Source organism: Echiichthys vipera, assembly GCF_963691815.1.
Source record: "Echiichthys vipera genome assembly, chromosome: 16".
NCBI classification, from domain to species: domain Eukaryota; kingdom Metazoa; phylum Chordata; class Actinopteri; order Perciformes; family Trachinidae; genus Echiichthys; species Echiichthys vipera.
In genome coordinates, this window is record NC_139841.1 from 14,587,867 (window position 1) to 14,608,979 (window position 21,113).

The window sequence follows — 21,113 nt, forward strand, 5'->3', positions numbered from 1 at the left end:
ATATGAACAGAATATTTATAGGACAGGATTGTTTGTGAGATGCCTTGATGGTGAAGGTTTTTCTGTCCTTATGTTTGAAGTTTCATTTTAAGAAGACAGTTGAAACATTCCCTTGATACGTTTTTTTTTTCCTAGATCAATTCATTTACATTTTCAGGCACCCTGTTGCTATGTGATAAGCAGGGTGTTTCAGAAGCTAGAAGTTGAAGGGAAGAAAATTGCCACACTATTTTTTTACCCAGATTTCTTTTAAGAAAAATGCTGTTGACACAGTGTAAATGATGATTTGGTTATATCGGGTCAGACAAAAAATCTTACTCACTTCTCTGACATAGCCTTTCTGGTCATGCTCTGGCTTAGATTCGACCCTTTATATATAAAAAAGGTTCACTGTAGAGTTGTTGCACCATGTTAACATCTCCAATTTTCCAGGAGATGTCTGTATGTTTTTCCCTCGGCCGCTTTTTTTAGGTTCTGATTGGCTTTTGCTGGGATATGGTGCTGAGTGGCTACACTGCCTTTTGATTGGTCAATGCACGGAACCACATCTGTTTCATGCAGGAAGCCCGAATCCTCTCATTTCACACACCGTTTGAGAAGAATGTAAGAAAAATATGGCACAGAGAAAGGAAAGAAAATGGACCAGTAGGCAGTTGAGAGAGGACAGATGCAGGAGTGACGGAAAAAAAAACAGAGGGGTTATTTCAGAAAATATTGAAGAAGAGACAGACCCAAAAAAAGGCAATCTGGGAGAAGAACTGCACTATTTCTTTTTCATTTTTTTCACCCTCTGCATCCCCACCCCTTTTGTACTCTGCAGGCTTACTGTGAAAGCAAACTAATCTGTACTGACAGGGACAGGGCTGACATCCCGGGTTTGATAGATCCTGGGGGAAATTTCCAGCATACATAAATTGGTTATTTTACGTTTCATCTGCCTCTTGACATGGTTTCATTTTATGATCTCTTTCATTATCTGTCTGTCATATGTCGATGTTTATCGCTCCATAAATGCATCCATTCCACACGGATGAAACAGGCAGCACTGGATTGAGGCAACAGTCCCCACAGACAGCACAAGGTTAGGATCATAGTGCAAGTGTTTTATGAGCCCCGTACATTTATTACTAACAACTGAGCTGTCTTTGGGGAAGAATTTAGCTTGTTTCATTCGTTTCTTGATAAATAAGTCACCACAACTCACAACTCTGGGATATTTTTGCATTTTTTTTTGTTTTATTCTGTAGTTTGTTTTCATTCTCTGTCACCCTCTCCTGCTTCATCAAACCTCCAGAGCGCCTGCAAGGTCTCCGAATGGCCCCGCTGGCTGAATAACTCACCTGTAACAACCTTCTCCAAACTATACTGTTCAGCTGCATCTCAGGTCTGCTGTTCACCGGTGCAGTAGAGGATTGTCAGGAGGTAGCTCTGCAACTTTCAATAATATCTCATTTGCATCATCAGGGAGAAGAGACAGATATTAGACCCCAGATAGTGAAACTCATTAGAGAGAGCCTGGACTCCTTTGGGATGCGCACGCACGGACGGACGCACGCATGCACGCATGCACGCACGCACGAACGCACGCACGCACGCACGCACGCACACATACACACACACACACACACACACACACACACACAAACACACACACAAAATATGGTTTCTGTTACACCAGATACTAATTTATTAATCATTATTATATTCTAATAACCCTCAACTACATCAGGCTAAATTACCTCATTACGCACAGACTTGGGCTGAACTACACTAGTCTGAGGTAGTCTCCACTATTAATGTGCAATGACCTTTTTAACTATACTGTAGTAAGCAGCAGAAGGAGCTACTGTGGGCACAAGGCTTAATTCATTGGAGATATTATCCAATATACAATAAGAAAGTAATTGTTTGAGAGACATCAGACTCCAAATAGAGAAAACACTCAGCCACGCAGCTGGCGGGTAAGTGAACTACACATAATTGAAACAGCTGCAAAAGCTAATCATCCGTGTGACCAAATACAGAGAGCGAGTAAGAACAGTAATTACATCTTACCAAAACATCTTCTCAGCGCAATAAAATTCCATTAAAGGAATAGTTCCCCCAGTTTGCAACTGTGCTTATTCACCTTTGCGTTGAGAGCAAGATAAGAACAATAACCCGCTCATGTCAATTGAGAGTTAATACGCTAAGTATAGCATGGAGAATGGAAGCTGGGGGCAGCTAGCCTGGCTCTCTCCAGAGTTCAAAACTACAAAACGTACTCATTAACTTCTCTGTTATTTTTTTTGTATCTTAGTTTTTTTATCCACACAGAAACAGACACGGGAAAAACAGGGTTTTAAAAGAAAGAAGTGTCACGCGGGAACTATTTTCCTGGGGTCTTAAGAAGGAAATACGAAGGAACCGTCATTTCTTGTTAGAATGTTGCTTTTGTGCCAGACTTTGGTTGCAGGTTCTATTGAAGTTGCCGAAGGGAGCATGGCAGGTCTCGCTATAACCCATCATATCTGTGTTGTTGAACCTTTGATTGAAAAATGAAAACTCCAAAAAATAAAATTAAAATAAAAACAGTATGTGGACTGATGTTTATTATCTAAATGTGCCTGTTTCTTTCCTGTGGCTCTGCTGCAGCAAGTGTGTAAAGCTTAGCTCAAGCCCGTTTGGTCCGAAATAGCTGCTAAATCATCATACGTGACCAAACAGGACAGGTGTGACCTATTATTGATAGAGCTGGCTAATGTTAGCCCTTCTTAGTTCTTGATGATAGACGTCATGATCGTTCCTACTTTCATAGTTTACTTGGAGTCTTGTTGTCACCGTGATGCTGCAAAGCAAACCAGCAGAAACTCCAGGGGCCGTATTCAGAAAACATCTTAAGGCTAATAGTAAGTCCTTACTTGCTGATTTAGCAATACCTTAAAACAAGAGGGGTTTCACTCCTATTTTTAGGACTCCTAAGTTTTTAAGATACGTGTAAATCACAATGCATTTTAGCGCTAAAAGTAACTCCTAAATCTATAAAAACTATAGTCTGTATAAAAAATGGACGTAGCATATCCGTCAAGATCTGTTCTCTCAATTTGATCTAATCGTACTCACCTATGGGAGTTGCCATCTTGTCAGACTTAGACTCGGCCTCATTTCCTTTGCCTTAATCGAGATGGCATTATGAACGTGGTAGAGTTGGTCAGGGATGCCATTACATCACCAATAATTAAAAACCACCCAATATCGCCGGAGATTAAAGTTGTTAAAACTCTAAAACCCCCTTTCCAGACCCCACATAATGTGGCAGTTCATTCGCTTCCCCATTGATATGTTTCTATCAGAAATTCACTCTTAGGGACTCAGTCCCTCTCAGCCAATCACTGTGGGCATATAAGGTATGAACATGATGTCATCCATAGCCACAAGGTCAACACGCCCTCTAGTCTTAGCTTAGGAGTCCCTCCCACTCCTTAGTAAAAGTTGGTCTTTGTGAATAGGTTTTAAGAAAAGACTGTTAACTAAGATCTTTTAGTGCTCCTTAGGAGTACTCTTAGAGCTAAGTTAAAATGTTTTGTGAATATGGCCCCAGGAATTCAACGCTGAAGTAAAACTTTATTTTCACATTTCTGTTTGTGTATGTGTATTTACCAACATTTTCAAACTTTTCCTTTAATGTTGCTGTTATTGTACATTTATAATAACCTTTACGAGCAAAGCTGTGCATTTTTTACACAAATTTTTCCAATGAAAATGAATAACAGGGCTCAGTTTTCCAGATTCCAAATTTTAGACCATTCAATCGTCTTCTCCTTTTTAACAGGGTGGTGCATAGAACCAACATCCTCCTGAATCCAATGCAATTCCCTGTACTTAGCCTGACTTAAAACCACTTTGCTGTGAAGATATATCAGCCTTTGATTCAGAGACAACAAATACATACCATACCAGTGGAAAATGTCAAGCTTGCCAACAGTAGACCGTAACCTTAATCTCCTGCTGATAGATTCACAGCAACAAAGAGCAAGTTATATAAAGTATGAAATACGTCTCTTGGAATGCACTTTCACGCAGATGTCCCCCTCTCTTGTACGTCTGAACCAACATAGTCAACGCACAGACTGAAAACTTTGTGAACAAGGTCACAAAAACAAACATCCTCAACACAAATTTCCATTGGTAGAAAAATCCACTGCAGAAATCTGACCACACAAAGCATGTAGTCATAGGCAACCTTTTGGGTCAACAAGTTTATGTACAGCATGTCCTCACACTGGCTGAGAAAACAAGTTATTGACCCAAAGTAAGTCTTGTTTTTGGGCTGTAGCTCCTGGTGTGACTCACCAGAAGTAATGTACAGTGCCAGGATAAAGATCTGGCCCAGACTCCACATATTCCACCACATACTCCACTACATTGTGTCAGCACTGTGGAGTATGTGGTCTGGAATATGCAAGACTATCTGGCTACCAATATGTAATTGAAATCAAATGTATCCACTATTACCTGAATAGAGCTATTTGAGGTAATACTGTACAGTCTCACTCCCTCTTCCTCTGTTGTCGGACTCTGCGGTCGGTTGGCTGTGTTGAAATAGATTCAGGTCTTTGATGTATCATTGTTGTCAGTGCTAACCAAATCACTGCTGTGCATGAAAGGAACCCCCTCGGGTCTCTGAAAGAGACAGCAGACTATTTCTCTACCTTTTCTCAGAGCGATGTACCCATGGAGGTGTGAAGAGTGAAAAGAAGAAAACATGACTGCATGTTTAACAGGGCTTTTGTGTTGCTAAGCTCCACTTTTATTTTCCTATTTTCAAGCAGAAGGAATTCATTCTTGTAAAAAAAAAATTTGTTTTCTTCCCGCTAAGAGCCTCTTTGTAACTACAAGGGTGTGTTTGAAATGTATCTTACAGAACTGAAAGTGTGCATGCAGCTTACTTTGAGTGGATTCTTTTACCTTTTTTTGCTTTCACACCAGACAAAAGGACTGACAAATGGAGATACCTCAGATTCCTTCCCAAAATGACATGACCGATTTTCCACCTCATTTTGCCACAACAAACCTGCTAAGATACCGGTGCATTTATTACTGTTCTTTTTTGTAGTAGCACAGTCAGTTGTGCAATCCCAATAGACGTTTTGCTTTTATCGTAGCCCTTTATACCCTGTTTCCGCTCTGTGTTTTGACTGCGTCTCTGACTCCACCTCAGGGCAGGAGAAGTGATGGTTGGCAGTGAGTGTATTGAATGGTATGGTAATCTCGCTGTGAGAAAGGCCACACAGTGCAGATATGTTTCGGATGAGACATGGAGGAAGAAGACTGACCTCTTCAACGGGTCAGGCTGCAGACATTCATCATCCCCAAACACATGCTGGTTGAAGGGGTGAAGGTGAGAGAGAGAGTGAACTGCCCTCTATTGGGAGCAACGTAACAGTACAGGTGAACTAGAGGATTAAGTTAAAAGGAAAGGGGGGACAGAAAAAGAGAGATTAAACAGGGAGTAAAGGGAAGTTGTGGTGTTAAGCACTAAAGTCCCGATTGTTTGCAGCTTTATTGTAAAGCATAACTGTGTGTTGCAGATAATTGATTTGACTGTAATTGCACACCATATGCGTAAACCACATAAACCCAACGAGCCTGGCATGTTGTCAGGCTGCAGAGGATATCCCCCTGTGGCTCTGTACCAGTCTGAATTTCTTTCAGAGAAAGAAAGTGAAAATGGAAAAGAGAGCTATGGATGGACTCAAGCTTCAGCCAGTGACCGATATTCATGATCTACAGTCGTACACCTAAAATAACATTGCATAAGTAAGATATGGAAGTGCAACTTCCAGTATGGGTTGTGGGAGATATTTGCTGAGCTCTTTTGATGTTTAACTTTGATGAAAAGAAAACACATTTCAAAGAGCAAAGATTAGCCCAGAAATTTGTGAATGGCACCCCTCATGAAAACATAATTTAAAAAAATGAAATCATGTTTCTTATTTAACAGTTATTTTGTGTTTTTCTTGGTGTTATCATAACTAATTTTTCAGGAATATTTGGCAATGCTTTTAATATTCATTCATTCATCTTCAACTGCTGGAGGGGCTGGAGCCGATCCCAGCTGACATTGGGCGTGAGGCGAGGTACACCCTGGACAGGACGCCAGTCTATCACAGGTCACATAGAGACAAACAGAGACAGACAACCATTCACACCTACGGGAAATTTTAGTGTCATCAATTAACCTAACACAAGCATATCTTTGGACTGTGGGAGGAAGCCAGAGAACCCGGAGAAAACCCACGCAGACATGGGGGGAACATGCAGGCCCTCATTTATCAATCTTGCGTGAAAACGGGCGCAGATCTGAGCGCAGAATTGGTCGTATGAAAGGACCCACGCGTGATTTATGAAACATTCGTATCTGACCAATCTCAGCGTACGAATGAGCTGGCCTTGATAAATGCGGCGGCTGAATTTGATCGTCATTAACATGTTACGCCCTTAAGTATTCCTGTTTCGGAGGCCTCGCCCACTGAGGTCGAACATGGAGAGGAGAAACGCTGGGAAGAAAAGACACTTTTCTGACACAGAGATCGGCATCCTGACATCCGAGATGGAGCAAAATCTAGATGTGCTTTTTGTCAGTCTTAAGAGTGGAATAAAAGGGGCCCATAAAAACGCTGTATGGAAAAGAATAACGGAGGCAGTCGACCCGAAGCAGCGCTCCACTGTGACCCATGTGCGTGTGTGCGCACTGCAGAACCTGCGCTCCTACTCAGTAGCGGGGTTTGCCAGCGGGGTTATTAGGTATTCTGCCTAGAAGAACCATACCAAGATGTTAATCATCTGATACCTTGTTTGATTTAACGCAATTTATCGAGGGTAGCCACTAACCGAGGAGATGACTTTGGCTCTGCAGTGCGCCTTGCTGCAGCCGCGCGCCAACACATTCATTCATATATTCATCTTCAACCGCTTGTCCCTGTCGGGGTCGCGGGGGGCTGGAGCCGAGCTGTTTTGAAATATAAAAGAATCGTGTGTGTGTCCCTGGCCACCTGGCCACCACGTTTAAAAGTGATAGCTTGGCATCACAAATCACCTGTACATTTATCGACTGGTAGTTTTTACGATTGATGAATGCGTAATGATTCATGGATGGTGCCTTCAGACGCACATGAGTACAATCAATTGCTCCAACCACAATTTTTATTTTTTTTATTCGTTTTAAGAATCTGTTTTGATCTGTTCCTAATATGTGACTGCTTATGCTTGAGGTTTTGTTAATTATTTTCAGCCAGATTTTGCTGTGCTGCACCGCAAATACATAGGCAGAGATTTGCGTACACGATCTCAGACCAGACGTGAGATTTGATCGTAGCTCCCGCTCACATCCAAATTGATAAATGCCGAAGTTTGCCAGGAAATGGTCGTACGTACGTTTTTCTGCCTTAGATTCGTTTGATAACTGAGGGCCACTGTGTGGCGAGACGTAACCGAGTCAAAGCCTCTCAGCGGCATTAAGAAACATATTTAGTACAATTCAGATCATTACTTGCTGCAACAGAAAAGCTTTTCTGACTGACCCAGAATTTATTTTCTCAAGCTGTTTTCATCCAAGGCTTCCAAAATTGTTTTTTTTGTTTTGTTTTTTTCTCCAGAGTGGGTCCTTAAATCTGCACTTTGAAGTCAGGCTTGTATATATAGTGCAAACACACAAGGAGGTGTTTTAAATATAGGCTTGGCCAGAATAGGTTCAAGGAAACCATGGATCTTGTCCCCCAACACCCCCCACATGCTCCAGGCTTGTTTTAATTGTGTGATGACCAAACAACAAACACTGGGGCTCATTCACCAATATCTTCGTAAGTGTTTTTTTTATTCTAGCAAAGTCTAGTCTTAAGAAAGGTTCTAAGAAAAGTCTACGTCAGATTCTTTGATGGGGTTCTTAAACTGCAGAATTGTTTGTACCTCTGTTCTCATAATGATGAATCACATTGTCCTGTAAATTGAAAGTGCATGCCAGTTAGCTAATTAGCATAGGGAAACTTTTTTCTCTTGATCCTTCTGTTGGAATATGGACCCGGCACCTGAAATTGTGCCTTTTATCTGTAAACTTGAGTTACACAAAAGAGAGTTCCCAGATGGATATGTTGAGCAAATGCGAATCAATCCATCTGGCGGAGTCAGGTTAGTACCTTAGCTCACCTGGTAGAATGTGCGGCCCATGTACTGATGCTGTGGCAGAATCTTGACTCTGCACTATCCAATAATGGCAAAAATTCCCTAAAATAATATTTAAAAAGGGGAGAAAAAAAGTACTTTGGGCCAATTAGTTAGATCAGTAACTAATTATTGGACAATTGATGTGAACTGAAGTGTTTGTGTATTGTCTATTTAATTCAAAAGACCATATTACGTTGTAAAATAACAGAAATAATTATTAATAAATATTATAAATGATAAAAAAACATTGTAATTTGAATCAGATAATATTTTACAACTGTATAATTGAAGAAAACACAATATCCGATTGTTTTGCAGAAACATGTCAGCATTCAAATATGCCTAAAGGTAATCTTGAGTGTTCATAGATTCTGTTCTTACATAAGAACAAATCCAAATAAGAAAACATGTGGGTTTTAAGAAGAAATTTCTTCTTAAGAACAGTAGGTAAATAAGTCCCATTCTGCTTAGCACTGAAACAAAATAGCATGGTAAACATTAAAAAGAACTTTAAACTAAAGCCGAAGAGACATACCTACATATATTTCCTCTTTGTACTGGATTTAAAAGTGCCATATTGTAAAAAGTGAGGTTTCCATATCTTTTGATTATAAAATACGCCAAAATGACGTATAAACTGTGACAGTGTCTAAACATGAATTCTGCAGAGAGAGAAAATGTATCTTCAAACGAGCCATGTACTTCTGTAAGGTTGTGATGTTACAACTATACTACAGGTATAAAAGTGCTGCTGCAGTGCTGTTAGTCATTCCCCAGCTGCAATGAATGCGGAAGACCTAGAAACACTGACTGATCAGAGCAGACTGGGCTTCTTTGGGAGGGGGGCTTACAGACAAAAGGCACTAAAATGGAGTGTTTCGGACAGAGGGTGAATACAGGTATAGTAGTACAGACAGTATGAGATAATGTCTTTTTTGGACACTGAAGCATGTAAACATGTTCTACCAGAAACCTCAAATACGAAAAAAAAGAAAATGAGAATATGTCCCCTTTACCTTTTGTTTTTACTGCCATGAAAACAAGTAGTGTAACACAACATGAATGTTTACCTACGTGAGCCTCTTCCAAAACCCCAAGTGCAAATTGTATTTTCCAAGACAGCATGCACATCTGAGCGCAGTTGTTGGAAGAGGTGTTGCATCGACTTTTGACTGTGACAAGGAACACCTAAGGGAGAGGCAGCAGCTTGATCAAACCTAGTGCTCAGCAGATCAAATAAGTTTGATTTTATTTTGCATTCATTGTTTTTTCTGCTTTGTTTGCATCTACATCAGCTGAGGGAAAATGATTTGCTTGGCCCTGGCAATCTCTGCAATAGAAGCTCCATACTGCAGGAGGAAAAAACAAATTGCTTTTTTTTTCTCGCCATCATCATGGTTCTGTGCGGATGCGGGAATGAATATGAATAGCGGCATGATTAGTTTCATATCAGATTGGGAGATGAGGGATATGTTCCTTAAAAAATAGAATATCTCTGTGCAACATCTGCATGTTATACAACAGATTCATCTTCTGCGCATAAAATATCTGTGCAACATGTTTTCTTTCAACCTGATCAAAATGTACAATTAATTCTCAGCTGCTGTCTTTCAGTCTTACTCCTTCTAATGTATGATAAAGATCCGCTTCCCTTCTGTTTACCCTCTAGCTGTCTATTTCTACCTTCTTTAACCCAATTCTTCTTCCCCATTTCTGCTCTATTTTTTACTCATCCTCTTTTCACTCTTTTCCTAGTGTCTCATTCCCTTCACTTGGTCTTACTGCCTTCATTTCCCCTTTCTTTTTGTATTTGCTTGTTGTTTTCACACTAATCCATGTCATGCTACTTTCCCTCTCCAGTTTGACTCCCCCCTTATTTCTGTCTTGTTATCCTTTTGCCTGTGCCTTTTCAATTACTATCTTAGCTTTCTCTACCTCTTCTTTCATGCACTCTTCTTTTCTGACGCTACTGAGACACATCTTCTCTCTCACTGCCCTTGCAGAGCGGAGGCACCAGGCTATCAACGAGTGCTGCAGGTGGACCTGGAAGTGAACGGGCTGATGGTGACTCAGGGGGGAAGGGAGGTGACCTGGCAGGTTGAGTATCCGCTCACCCGCACCCTAACCAGTGAGGTGCTAACCCTCATCCAGCTGGCACCACAGGACCTGGGTGGCATAGTGCCACTAGCCATGGTGAGCAGTGGGGTGTTTGAGCTGTGGAAGTTGAAAGTGTGTGTGTGTGTGTGTGTGTGTGTGTGTGTGTGTGCAGACATCTGTGTGTCTGTAAATGCTGGAGTCACTCATTGCGGTGCTGTAAAGTCTGTATTAATGCAGGTTAAAGCACAATGGAACCATGGCTACGGAGAATACTTGATTCTGATTGGCTCGTAGGTGTGTGCTATTTTCAAAACAGGAGTAGTATATAGTAGTACATACAGAGTATAGTAGTAGTGGTCAAACAATGGGCTCTCATATTAACCACAATATTGCAATACCAATCTATTATCAAGCCAACCTTTTCATCACGGGCTCGGACACTGTTTTACACTGTGATCCCATTCACTGGTTGTAACAGCAAATGCTGTTTAAAACTACAGATCCCACAACACCGGGGGCAGCAAAACAAACAATTGAGCACTCAACACCAACTTTTTAAAAGTGGTTGCCAGGCTGACAACCAGGCATCAACCTTTTGGTTGCCAAGACTGAAAATATGGTTGCCATTTTTTTGTTGCCTTACATTTTGAGTAATTAGAGATACTTTGCTCATTACTTTATACGTTGGCCTAATAAGGAAAATGTGACATAAATGTTCTTTTTCATTCAGGTTTATATCGTTCTTTGTCAGTTGAATCAATTTCCATTTGTGATGTTGAGAGACTAGTTTCACCCCATGTTCAATAAAAATGTAACTGTTTCCCAATGTCTCTAAAACATGCAAGTAGACATATCTGATTCCAGTGCAGCATTTTCTGGTTCTGACTGTAACAGCATTATCTAAAGATCACTAAACTTTAGAAAATCTCTATATATTTGGGGGTCCATATAAAAAGTAGCTGTCACTGATGGCAACCAAAGGTCTTGAATTGTTTGCAAATTTCTCTGGTTAACAATGGCAACCTGGCGACTCTTACTGGGTCATGGGCAATAATATACTTTTTTGCATCACTGTGAGCAACTATGATCTGATTTTATGCTGTACATGTAACGAGTCTGCAAACAGCAAAAGTAAAAATAGTTGGTACCTCATTGACAAGTTGGAGGTGTCTGCCTGTCGCCTGCTGCTCTTCAGCTCACTGTGGCTGCTCCTGACTGTTCCATTACTCCCCGCAATATTTCAAACTGACCTGCTGTCCAAAAACAGCTTCCCAAAATGACCACTGTCTTGTTTTGTAGATGCAATTTTAATGGAACAATAGCAGTCAATGTCACATTTGGGACTACCAGTACTTCATAATAAAAGTCAACTTGTATTTCACCATTTAAATGCTTTCAATGTGAAGCGGCAGCAATAGGAAATGTTCCTTTGCATTATCAGTGCCTTAATATAGCACTTTTGTTCCATGAATCTGGACAGAGATACCCAGTACTGCAGTTATATAAATTTTTCTATACTTTTGTAATTGGGCTTAATCACCACTGTTACCTCATTTGGTGATAGGAAGTGACTTAAAGGGAATACTTTGCCAATTTTAAATCACCTCTGTGTCGCAGCATCAGGATACAGCCCCCCCCCGTCCATTACCACCTCACGACCATGATCCTAAACATACAGGCAAGGATTATTTTATGACTGAACACTGGGATACTTTTGACCGGCAGAGTGAGTCAGCTGTCCTTAATCCAACTGAGCGTGGTTTTTTCCATGCTGTATACGGGACTGAAGGCAAAAAGCAGAGAACATACTAATGTCTTCTGACATCTAGCAGTCGTAAACAGAACTCATTTAATACAAATATCTTTTCAATTCAATTCAATTTTATTTATAGTGCCAAATCATAACAAAAGTTATCTCAGGACACTTTACAGAGTAAAGGTATAGACCACACTCTATGACTTATTTATGATTTACATAGACCCAACAATTAACCCGTAGAGTACGGTGGCAATGAAAACCTTCCCTATTACAGGCAGGAACGTCAGACAGACCCAGCTCTATGGAGGACGGCCATTTGTCTTGACCGGTTCGGGAGGAAGAATAGGAGAGAGAAAGAGTGAAAAGACAGACAGATGGACAGAGAGAGACAAAGACAGACACAAAGACAGAGACAGACACACTTCCAGAGATGCAAGCAACCAAAAAGTAACAGTAACAATAATAATATGTATAGTAATGTGAATATGACTTATATGTTATGGCAGTTAATACAGCAGAATAGTAGAAACAAGCACAGCTAAGGTGATAGAATATGAAAATGATAATAATTATGGTAAACATGATAAATGAAAAGCAGTGGCAACAGCAGCTACGACACAGCAAGACATACCACCGATGGTGCCTCTATGGCTACAAATTCCATAGTTATATATATTATAAGTCTAGTGACAGTATATATGACTAATAGTTATACTAGTAGCAGGAAGCGTCATGCAGGACCACGGCAGCAGGCACCACCACGATCAGCAGAGACTTGCGAGACGACAAAGCACAGACAAGAAGAAGTTGAATTAGTAACATGCATTGATGAGACATGAATGATACATACAGAGAGGAGAGAAGGTCATAGTATCAGGAAAAGTATTACCCCTGGCAGACTAGGCTTATAGCATCATCATTAAGCAGAACAAAATCAGCTTTAAAAATAACAACATAGCTAAGGGCTCATAAGCCCTAGCTGTAAGCTTTATCAAAAAGGAAAGTTTTAAGTTTACTCTTAAATATGGGGACAATTATGCCTCCCAAATAACACTTGGGAGTTGGTTCCACAGGAGAGGAGCTTGGTAGCTGAAGGCTCTGCCTCCCATTCTACTTTTGGAGACTCTAGGAGCAACAAGTAGCCCTGCATTCTCAGAGCGCAGCAATCTAGTCGGGTAATACGGTACTATGAGCTCTTTAAGATACGACGGAGCCTGACCAATAAGAGCTTTGTAGGTAAGGAGAAGTCTAAAAACATAGCTTTATTTAAACTATTAACTTTTCAACCCCCCCCCCCCACACACACACAAAAAAAAAAAAGAAAAAGAAAAATAATGATATAAGTATATAATAATTAGAATAATTCCTATAGATCCAATCATATTTTTGTTTACTTGGCAACGGCTTCTTCCACTTGTTGGAAAGAAAATACTGTAACATTCAATCAAAGAGTAATCTACATGGAAAAACACAATGTTTCTATGTATTGACTGCATTTCCACAGTATTAAAAGACAATTATTAGACCTTATAATTGTTTTGCAAGCATGATAATCTTCTCAATAACTACCAAAGTATATCATGTTGACTAACAACCATCTCTGCTCTTTGCTGAGAGCTTCTTAGCTTCAACAATATGGGAGTATTTTTCAGAAGCACAAGGCTCATTCTGGATTGTCCCTTGTTGTGTGTTTACTTCTGCAATGCACAGTAAGAATACTCTTTATTAAGCGTGATAGAGTAAAATAAAACAGTATTATTATAATCCCTTGGTCCCTTAAAAAGCCAGGCCCAAGTATTTTTAACATAAATCTTGCACTTTTTAATTGGCAGTAATCTGGTTATTTGTATAATACAGTGCTCAGACTTTGCTGTCTGAGAAGTTAATTGAGTTTGGATTTAGACAGTCCAAACATGGCTGAATTGGCAAGTGGCTTAAGATTGTTAATTGTATTATGATAATGACAATGTAAATTAATTTCAAAATGAAAGGAAACCCATTCTGGATGCTACAAAGAGATCAGAATAGTTTTAAAATTCCTTGCTGATAATGGCCGCATACAAATTGAATGTCCTCGAGCATTTCATAAACTTATATTATGACAATTTGGTGAGGCAGCAGTTCAGATTTATGCTTCCGGCTAGTGGAGAAGCCTTAAGACTTTGACTACAATTTTAAACTTTTTATGTCTTCTTAAAAAGTGAACAGCTTACTTTGTCTATAACGGGGTTTTTGTTACCACTTACTTTCTTCCCACCCCCTACTTTCAGCACCCTTGTTCAAACCATGCCCATCTTTGAACTCAGCCTTCATGTCCATCTCAACTTCGGAGCTGTAAAGTGGCTGCATCTTGCATTGTTATTGGGTCAGGGGCATATACTTTAGTGGGGGGGCTGAGGCTTTTCCATACTTTACACCCCCCTTGCTTTTCCCACACCCATCTTCATACTCAGATAGACCTATAAAGACCTAGCAAACTACTAACATCCTCCTCTGATGTAGTTTCAGCTACACTAGGTGTCTCCAAGACAACATTTTGCCATGACACACAGAGTCACAAGGTGAAAACAAGACCAGAATGACTGTCACAGCTGGTAATAAAGCCATTGGGACAGTGTCTTGAGACCAAATTAGATTTCCTGATAGCAAAGGCTACATTATCATTAGTCTTTTAATGATATGAACATTGATTTGAACATTTAATCACCAACTTTATTGCTGAAATTTGGGACCTTGTGTCTGAGTGTCTTAGATAGAAAGTTTAAAGGCTTACCTTGTGGCCAGCACACACAGTGTATTTATAACTTAATAGAACATAAACCAAAATGTTTATCTTGTGCATCAACAGCATGAACAAAGAACAGCAACACGGCTCAGCTGCAAACAAAGCTCCAGTAGACATGGCTGGACAATTCTATATGCTTACCCCCACTTAGAAAAACAGCTGTGAACTTGTGTTGATGCTTATTGACCAGCTCATAATCACAAAAAAAATTATGAAAAATTCATACCGTACAGAAAGTTGACACCAGTTAATCTATTATACCGCCAAGAAACAGTGTGATCTGAAAAACACTGAAGGTTTGTGGTTGAATTATTTGGCTAAAAGAAGATTATACACTGATAAAAATGTTTTACCTTAATGTTTCTCAAACTTAGATTTTTTTTTTTTTACCTAGTGACTCTTGTCCAGGTTAAACTATCGAAGCACTGAGACATTTGAAGTCTTAACTGAGAAGTACATGTTGTTAATGATGCTAACTGTGCTTTTATTGATTCATCATTATAATTTATTTTAATGTATACAATATTGTTTTGAGATTTAACGAGTAGACTGTACCTCTAAATAGTGCACATGTTAAAGGCAGATGAGTCATAGTCAACAAGTAGTTTGATTAAACTGGATGTCAGTAGTTGACGTTGATCTTCACCTTTGCAGCAGAGCTCTTAGGTAGACAGCAATCATTGCTGGTATTCAACAGTCCTCGTCTGTGTACAGAATGTCCACCTCTGTTAAATGAAACTCTAATCTCTCTGTGATCACTTCTGACCTAAACTCCCACAGAGAAGCACACACATGCGTACACTCTTACAGTATCTGCCTGCCAAACATGAAATACAGTACTCATTGCTGTCCAGACTTGACAGCGGCTGTAAACTGTCCTTTAGGGCGACAATCAAGTATGTTAATAGAACCAATGGGGATTGAAGACAAAAGAGAGGAGGAAAGAGATTGGAGAATCTAAGGAAGTACAAAATCCAAGCAGGGAAAAAAGCAGCTTGAGACAGTAATGGTGAAAGGTTTGGCAAGTCTAGAGACTAACCAATAGTTTATCAGAGGGTTATTTCTTAAACTCAAGACATGCCAGCTCCTAGTGACTGCAGTAACTTAACAGAAGCAAGATCAACACTGGATACTCATCCAGCAGCAGTACACAGACTATTTACCGTATCATTATCTTCAAGCAGAACAGAATGAGAGATTGCTGTACTAATTAGGGATGCCCTGATTGATCATCCGCTGATCGTTATCGGCCGATATTCACTAAAAACATGCCAGCTGGAATTGGCATCAATGCTTCTTTTTTTCTTTTCTTTTCCCTGAAAAGTGTTTTTCTTTTTCTTTTTTCTTTCGTTTCTTTTTCTTTCTTTCTTTTTTTAGGTGGGGTTATTTGGTGTGCCATCTGGTGGAGATCTCAATAAACTACAAAGCAGTCAAACTGAACTGTACTGTATTTATTTATCAAACATGTATTTATTTGTAATTATCAAATATGGCTCATCAATAATCAGCAATCTGTGGCCAAAAAAAATAAAACTAATACCAGGACATTACACTTTACCTTCTCTTAAGTTGATTTGTATGAGAAACAGGTTCAAACTTTGATTGACTGAAGATAAATGCATTTGAGGATCTTTTAGACTCGGTTAGGTTCTCAGGTTCAGATACTCTTTGAATCACATGCTCTTTGAATTTTTTAAATCAATAGATTGAATAGCCTCCCAAAACTCTCAAACTTTCAAACTAACTAAAGAGGAGAACCTAAAGGAAAGTTCTTACAGACATTCTGCCCTTGCTGTACTCTTTTCCACTTACTGTACCAGACGCCTACTTTGATATCATGAACTCACTAAATCAAAGTTGTAAATGCTCTCACATAGACAAATTCCTGTGTAAAGTTTCTTGCCTAATATGATATTGCTTATTCAGATTCTACAGAATAAACAATATCAATGTGTAATCAACAAGGTAGACTAAAGAGAGTCAAAGTGTTTCATTAACAAGCTTGAAAGACATACATGCACAGAACATGCCAACTGAGAGACTTCCAACTGCATCCTCCCATGAATTTTTGATCTCCCTCTCATGCCACGCTGTGTCTCTTTTTCACTCATTAGAAGAGACAGTGTGGGCCCCCATAGCTCTTTACAGTACATCGCAAATGCTATCATTAGCGTTTTATTCATAGCCTCTAAAACAACTCTCTCCATTTCAAACTCAATAACATTAGCTTTGTTATCACAGTCCCATAACATTAGAATCAGGGCCTTTAGCAGGAATCTCTTTTTTACCCTTTTTTTCCAGTCACACGTGAACGCCCTTGTCTGGAATAATTAGGTTTGGGCCATATTGCACACCACACCAGCATTTTACATATACTGATAGACTGAGGCAACAAGAACAACAGAATTTGTCATTCAAGAGTCGAAAAGAAAGCTGTCCTCATATCAGTAATGTACACACACAGTGCTATCACAGCATCATGGCCAACCGGCGGTATTCAAGCAGGCTGCCATCAGTCACACTGTCACACTGTCAGGAACTGTATTTGGAAATGGCTCGGCAGAACACTAATAGGCTGTGCAGTGAGGCTGTGCAGTGAGGCTATCCAGCGGCATGCTAAGTGTCCTCAAGGCAACATTAGCCATCTGCATGCAGCCATAATGCCCCTTATAGCTTAATTAAGTCCTCTGTGTATATAAGGGCGTCTAATTCACTGCTCTCTCCCCTGTACATTTTGACAACATAATTCTCTCTTTCACCCTGGTGAAACCTTATGCAACAGGCTTGTTTCTTAACACTGGTCTTGATAATTCTATACTGCATGTCAGACAGAAATGTAGACACACTAGTGAGATCAAAAAAAGGGTTGTTATTATTTTGATAATAACAACCCGACAACACTTTTAGGGTTATTTATTGTACCCTAGAAGGCTGTGTTTTCTATCTTTTTTTTTTTGTCAATCCCTCTCAGTTAGAAATATACCTGCATTAGAGCCAGACTGATACCAGTGTTTTAGCTGATACCAACCAACATTTGTTTTGCCATAAACAAAAAAGATTTTATGATAATGATCCCTTGGATAATGTTGACACTATTTCTAAAATACCTCAAACATATCTTTGGCATATCAGTGTTTCCTGTGAGAGGGTTGGGAGAGGGGAGAATATAAAATAGATCAGGCAACTTTAAAATTTGGAGGTTGAAGCCTTTTTTAATTTAAAATTGCTTCAAGGTAGTAGTTCAAAGTTCAGATTAAACTAAATGACTAAAGAGGAGGGAGTTAGCTAACGTTAGTAAAGTCAAGTCAAAAGTTCAGATTAAACTAAACGACTAAAGAGGAGGGAGTTAGCTAGTGTAAAGTAAAGTCAAAAGTTCAGATTAAACTAAATGACTGAAGAGGAGGAAGTTAGCTAATGTAAAGTAAAGTCAAAAGCTCAGATTAAACTAAACGACTAAAGAGGAGGGAGTTAGCTAATGTAAAGTAAAGTCAAAAAGTTCAGATTAAACTAAATGACTAAAGATGCCAACAATGTTAATAAAATGATCAAATGCATTCAGTGACACACAAGAAAGTTAATTTTGAACCCTGGTAGCAACTGTGGTAAAGTGAGTATTTAGATCTGCATCAAATATGGTATTTGATTTTTTTTTGGCCAAAGGCTGTGAACACAAAACACTTATATTTTAAGTTGATATGGTGAACTTGGTAGAAAAACAGTTACAAGGCATCTTTAATTTTTAGTCATGGTATCCCGTCACCTGATAAAGTAGGTCCATAATTCATTTCATGAAACTGTGCAGAGAAGTTTGCCCCTCTTGTTTGAAAAAAATCAAGCAGTTGCTTTGTCGCCAGAGTAGAAGTCATGGACATCTTCTAAGTGTGCATGTTTGAAATTGCGCACGCAAGGCAGTGTGGGGGAGGAAGATCAACATGCCTTGGAGGGATAAAACACACACACACACACACACACACACACACACACACACACACACACACACACACACACACACACACAAACACACATACACACACACAGAAACTATATGCATGTTCTCTGTACTCCACACTAACAAACTGTAGTTCTGGTAGTCTATTACTCCTGCCACCCAACATCTCTCTCTTCCCTCTATGGCCTGGAATGCAGCTTCGATGTGTGTCAGTCAGGCTTTACTTTGAAGCTAAGCCTGTCCATTCTGTAATTTGTTGTTGTATGTTTGTTTATTTTTTGCTGGCTTGCCTTCAATCACCCTTTCCCCACTCTGTCAGTCTGTCTTGAGAGTCTTTTACTCGGCCCGCTGGGGCCAGGGTTCAGCACAGTGCTGCTCTGCTGGCTTATTCTAATCAAATGGCCCCCAGAAACAGTAAGAGCCCCTCAGAATACGGAAGGCTTTATCAGGGGCAGCCGATTTGCTACTGCTGACTTTGGCATTTCCTTGCCTGATGTTAAAGAGTGAGAAAGTATGAGGAGGGGAAAAACAACACAGGCTTAATATTTAATCTCACTAAAAGTATTCAGAGCTCACAGTATACAACAACAAAATCCAACAGATTGTCAGGCCAACACATTAGGTAATAAATCAATATCTAATTGATGAGGAGAGTATAAATCACTGCAGGTCCTGATTTAATCATCAATCATGGTATTTCTTACCCATGTTCATGGCAAAATGCCCCCAACTCTTTATTTGTTAATACTTCAATTATAGCTGCTTTGCCAATTCTATTAAATGACTGAAGACACAGGAGTTGATTATTCAGCTTATTTTGTGTGCGCAGAAGAGAAAACATTATCTAAGTAAATTATTCTGTAAATGAGGTATATTTTATTAATCTTCACTCAGTACCGTATTTAAAAGTTCCTTCGCATCTGGTGGTTGAAAAAATAAAAAGTTCAGAAAATGACTGAATTGAACTGAATTTTCTATCTCTTTGGCCCCGTTTCTATCACATCCTTCGTCATTTCTGTTATCAGCATCTAGCTCCGGCTTCTCTCCAACTTCAAGATTTCAGTGCAGAATAACTTTGCTCCTTGTGCCTTTTTCCCAAGCTGTAACCATAAAAAGATTACATTCTATGAACACCGCTCTACCCGCTGTATCACTATTTCTAAAAAAAAAAAAAAAAAAAAAGAAAGTAGGAAAAAAATCTTTCAGAGGTGCCGATTCCTCTGCCCTTGCTTTAATTTTATCTCCAGCTATAGGCCGTAAGATGTCCGGATGTATGTGAGTGGCAGGGGAACACTTTATAGGTTCTGGAGGGAATAGACTTTTTTTTTATTGATAATTCATATGAACTGAATAAGTGAGAGTGCTGCAGTGGCAATATAAATCTTACACACACTATAGGCCAACACAGCACAGGACCTGTAAGCCTATTTTTCAATCCCAGTCAGCTAGTGAAGGGTTGAGCTGTGGTTCACTGTGGATCTGAGGCATCTGTTCAGTCAATGAATAAGAAATTGCTGGCCAGTGTTTAGCAGCGGTGAGGACCCTGATGTAAACATATCTCAGATGTCCAAACAACACTGCATTAAAAGTTCTCTCAGATCTGGTAGCCACATTCGATCCCCAGCTCCTCCAGTCTGCATGTCTTCGGCAAGACACTTAACCAAGAACCGCTTGTGAAGGCTGTTCCATTGGTGTGTGAATGTGCATCTGAATGATTAGCAGGTTGCACCTTGCATGGCAGCCTCTGCCATCAGTGTATGTACATGTAGGTGAAAAGGGGAAATGTGGCAAGTAGAATAAAAGAGCCTTGAGTGGTGGGAAGACTAGAAAAGTGCTGTATAGATAGAAATCCATTTGCCATCCTTCCTTCTTTTCCCTTTGAATGTACCATTGGTTATTATTAGTCTCTGCTGTTTCCTCTTGAGCTGACAGTACACTTTCTCTGGTGCAGGGTGTAGTGTAAAAACGCGGGGAACGACTATGACATCTGATTCTTTTGTGCAATTTAGTAAGTAACAGCCAAAATACATGGGGAACTGATGCACAGCATGTGCAGGCAGGAGGCAGTCTGGTCTTATACTTGCTACAAAGACTCCATCAGTTGCGTGTGGCTGCGTCCACTGTGTGCATATTAAGTTTTGCCAAGTGATAAGGCAGTTGGTTCTGCAGCGTTTGGAAGCTGTGCTGCCTCACATTGCCCTCTGGTATAATGAGATATGTATCATAATCATTTTTAAACAGATTGTATTTTACATTGTTCTACAGTATGTAGTTCTATGTTTGAGGGCTGAGTAGCTACGTAGCCACACAGCATCCATGCA

General features: G+C 39.8%; 1 protein-coding gene across 1 annotated transcript in view; it reads left to right on the forward strand.

Annotated features, from left to right (window-relative positions):
* Nucleotides 1–21,113, forward strand: part of LOC310958500 (transmembrane protein 132C) — a gene marked incomplete at both ends in the record, with an annotated part of 153,092 nt that overhangs the window by 101,744 nt on the left and 30,235 nt on the right. The window contains one exon of the mRNA XM_083929472.1: nt 10,206–10,395. Within this exon, the coding sequence (XP_083785598.1) occupies nt 10,206–10,395 (190 nt within the window). The remainder of the gene's footprint in view (nt 1–10,205; nt 10,396–21,113) is intronic.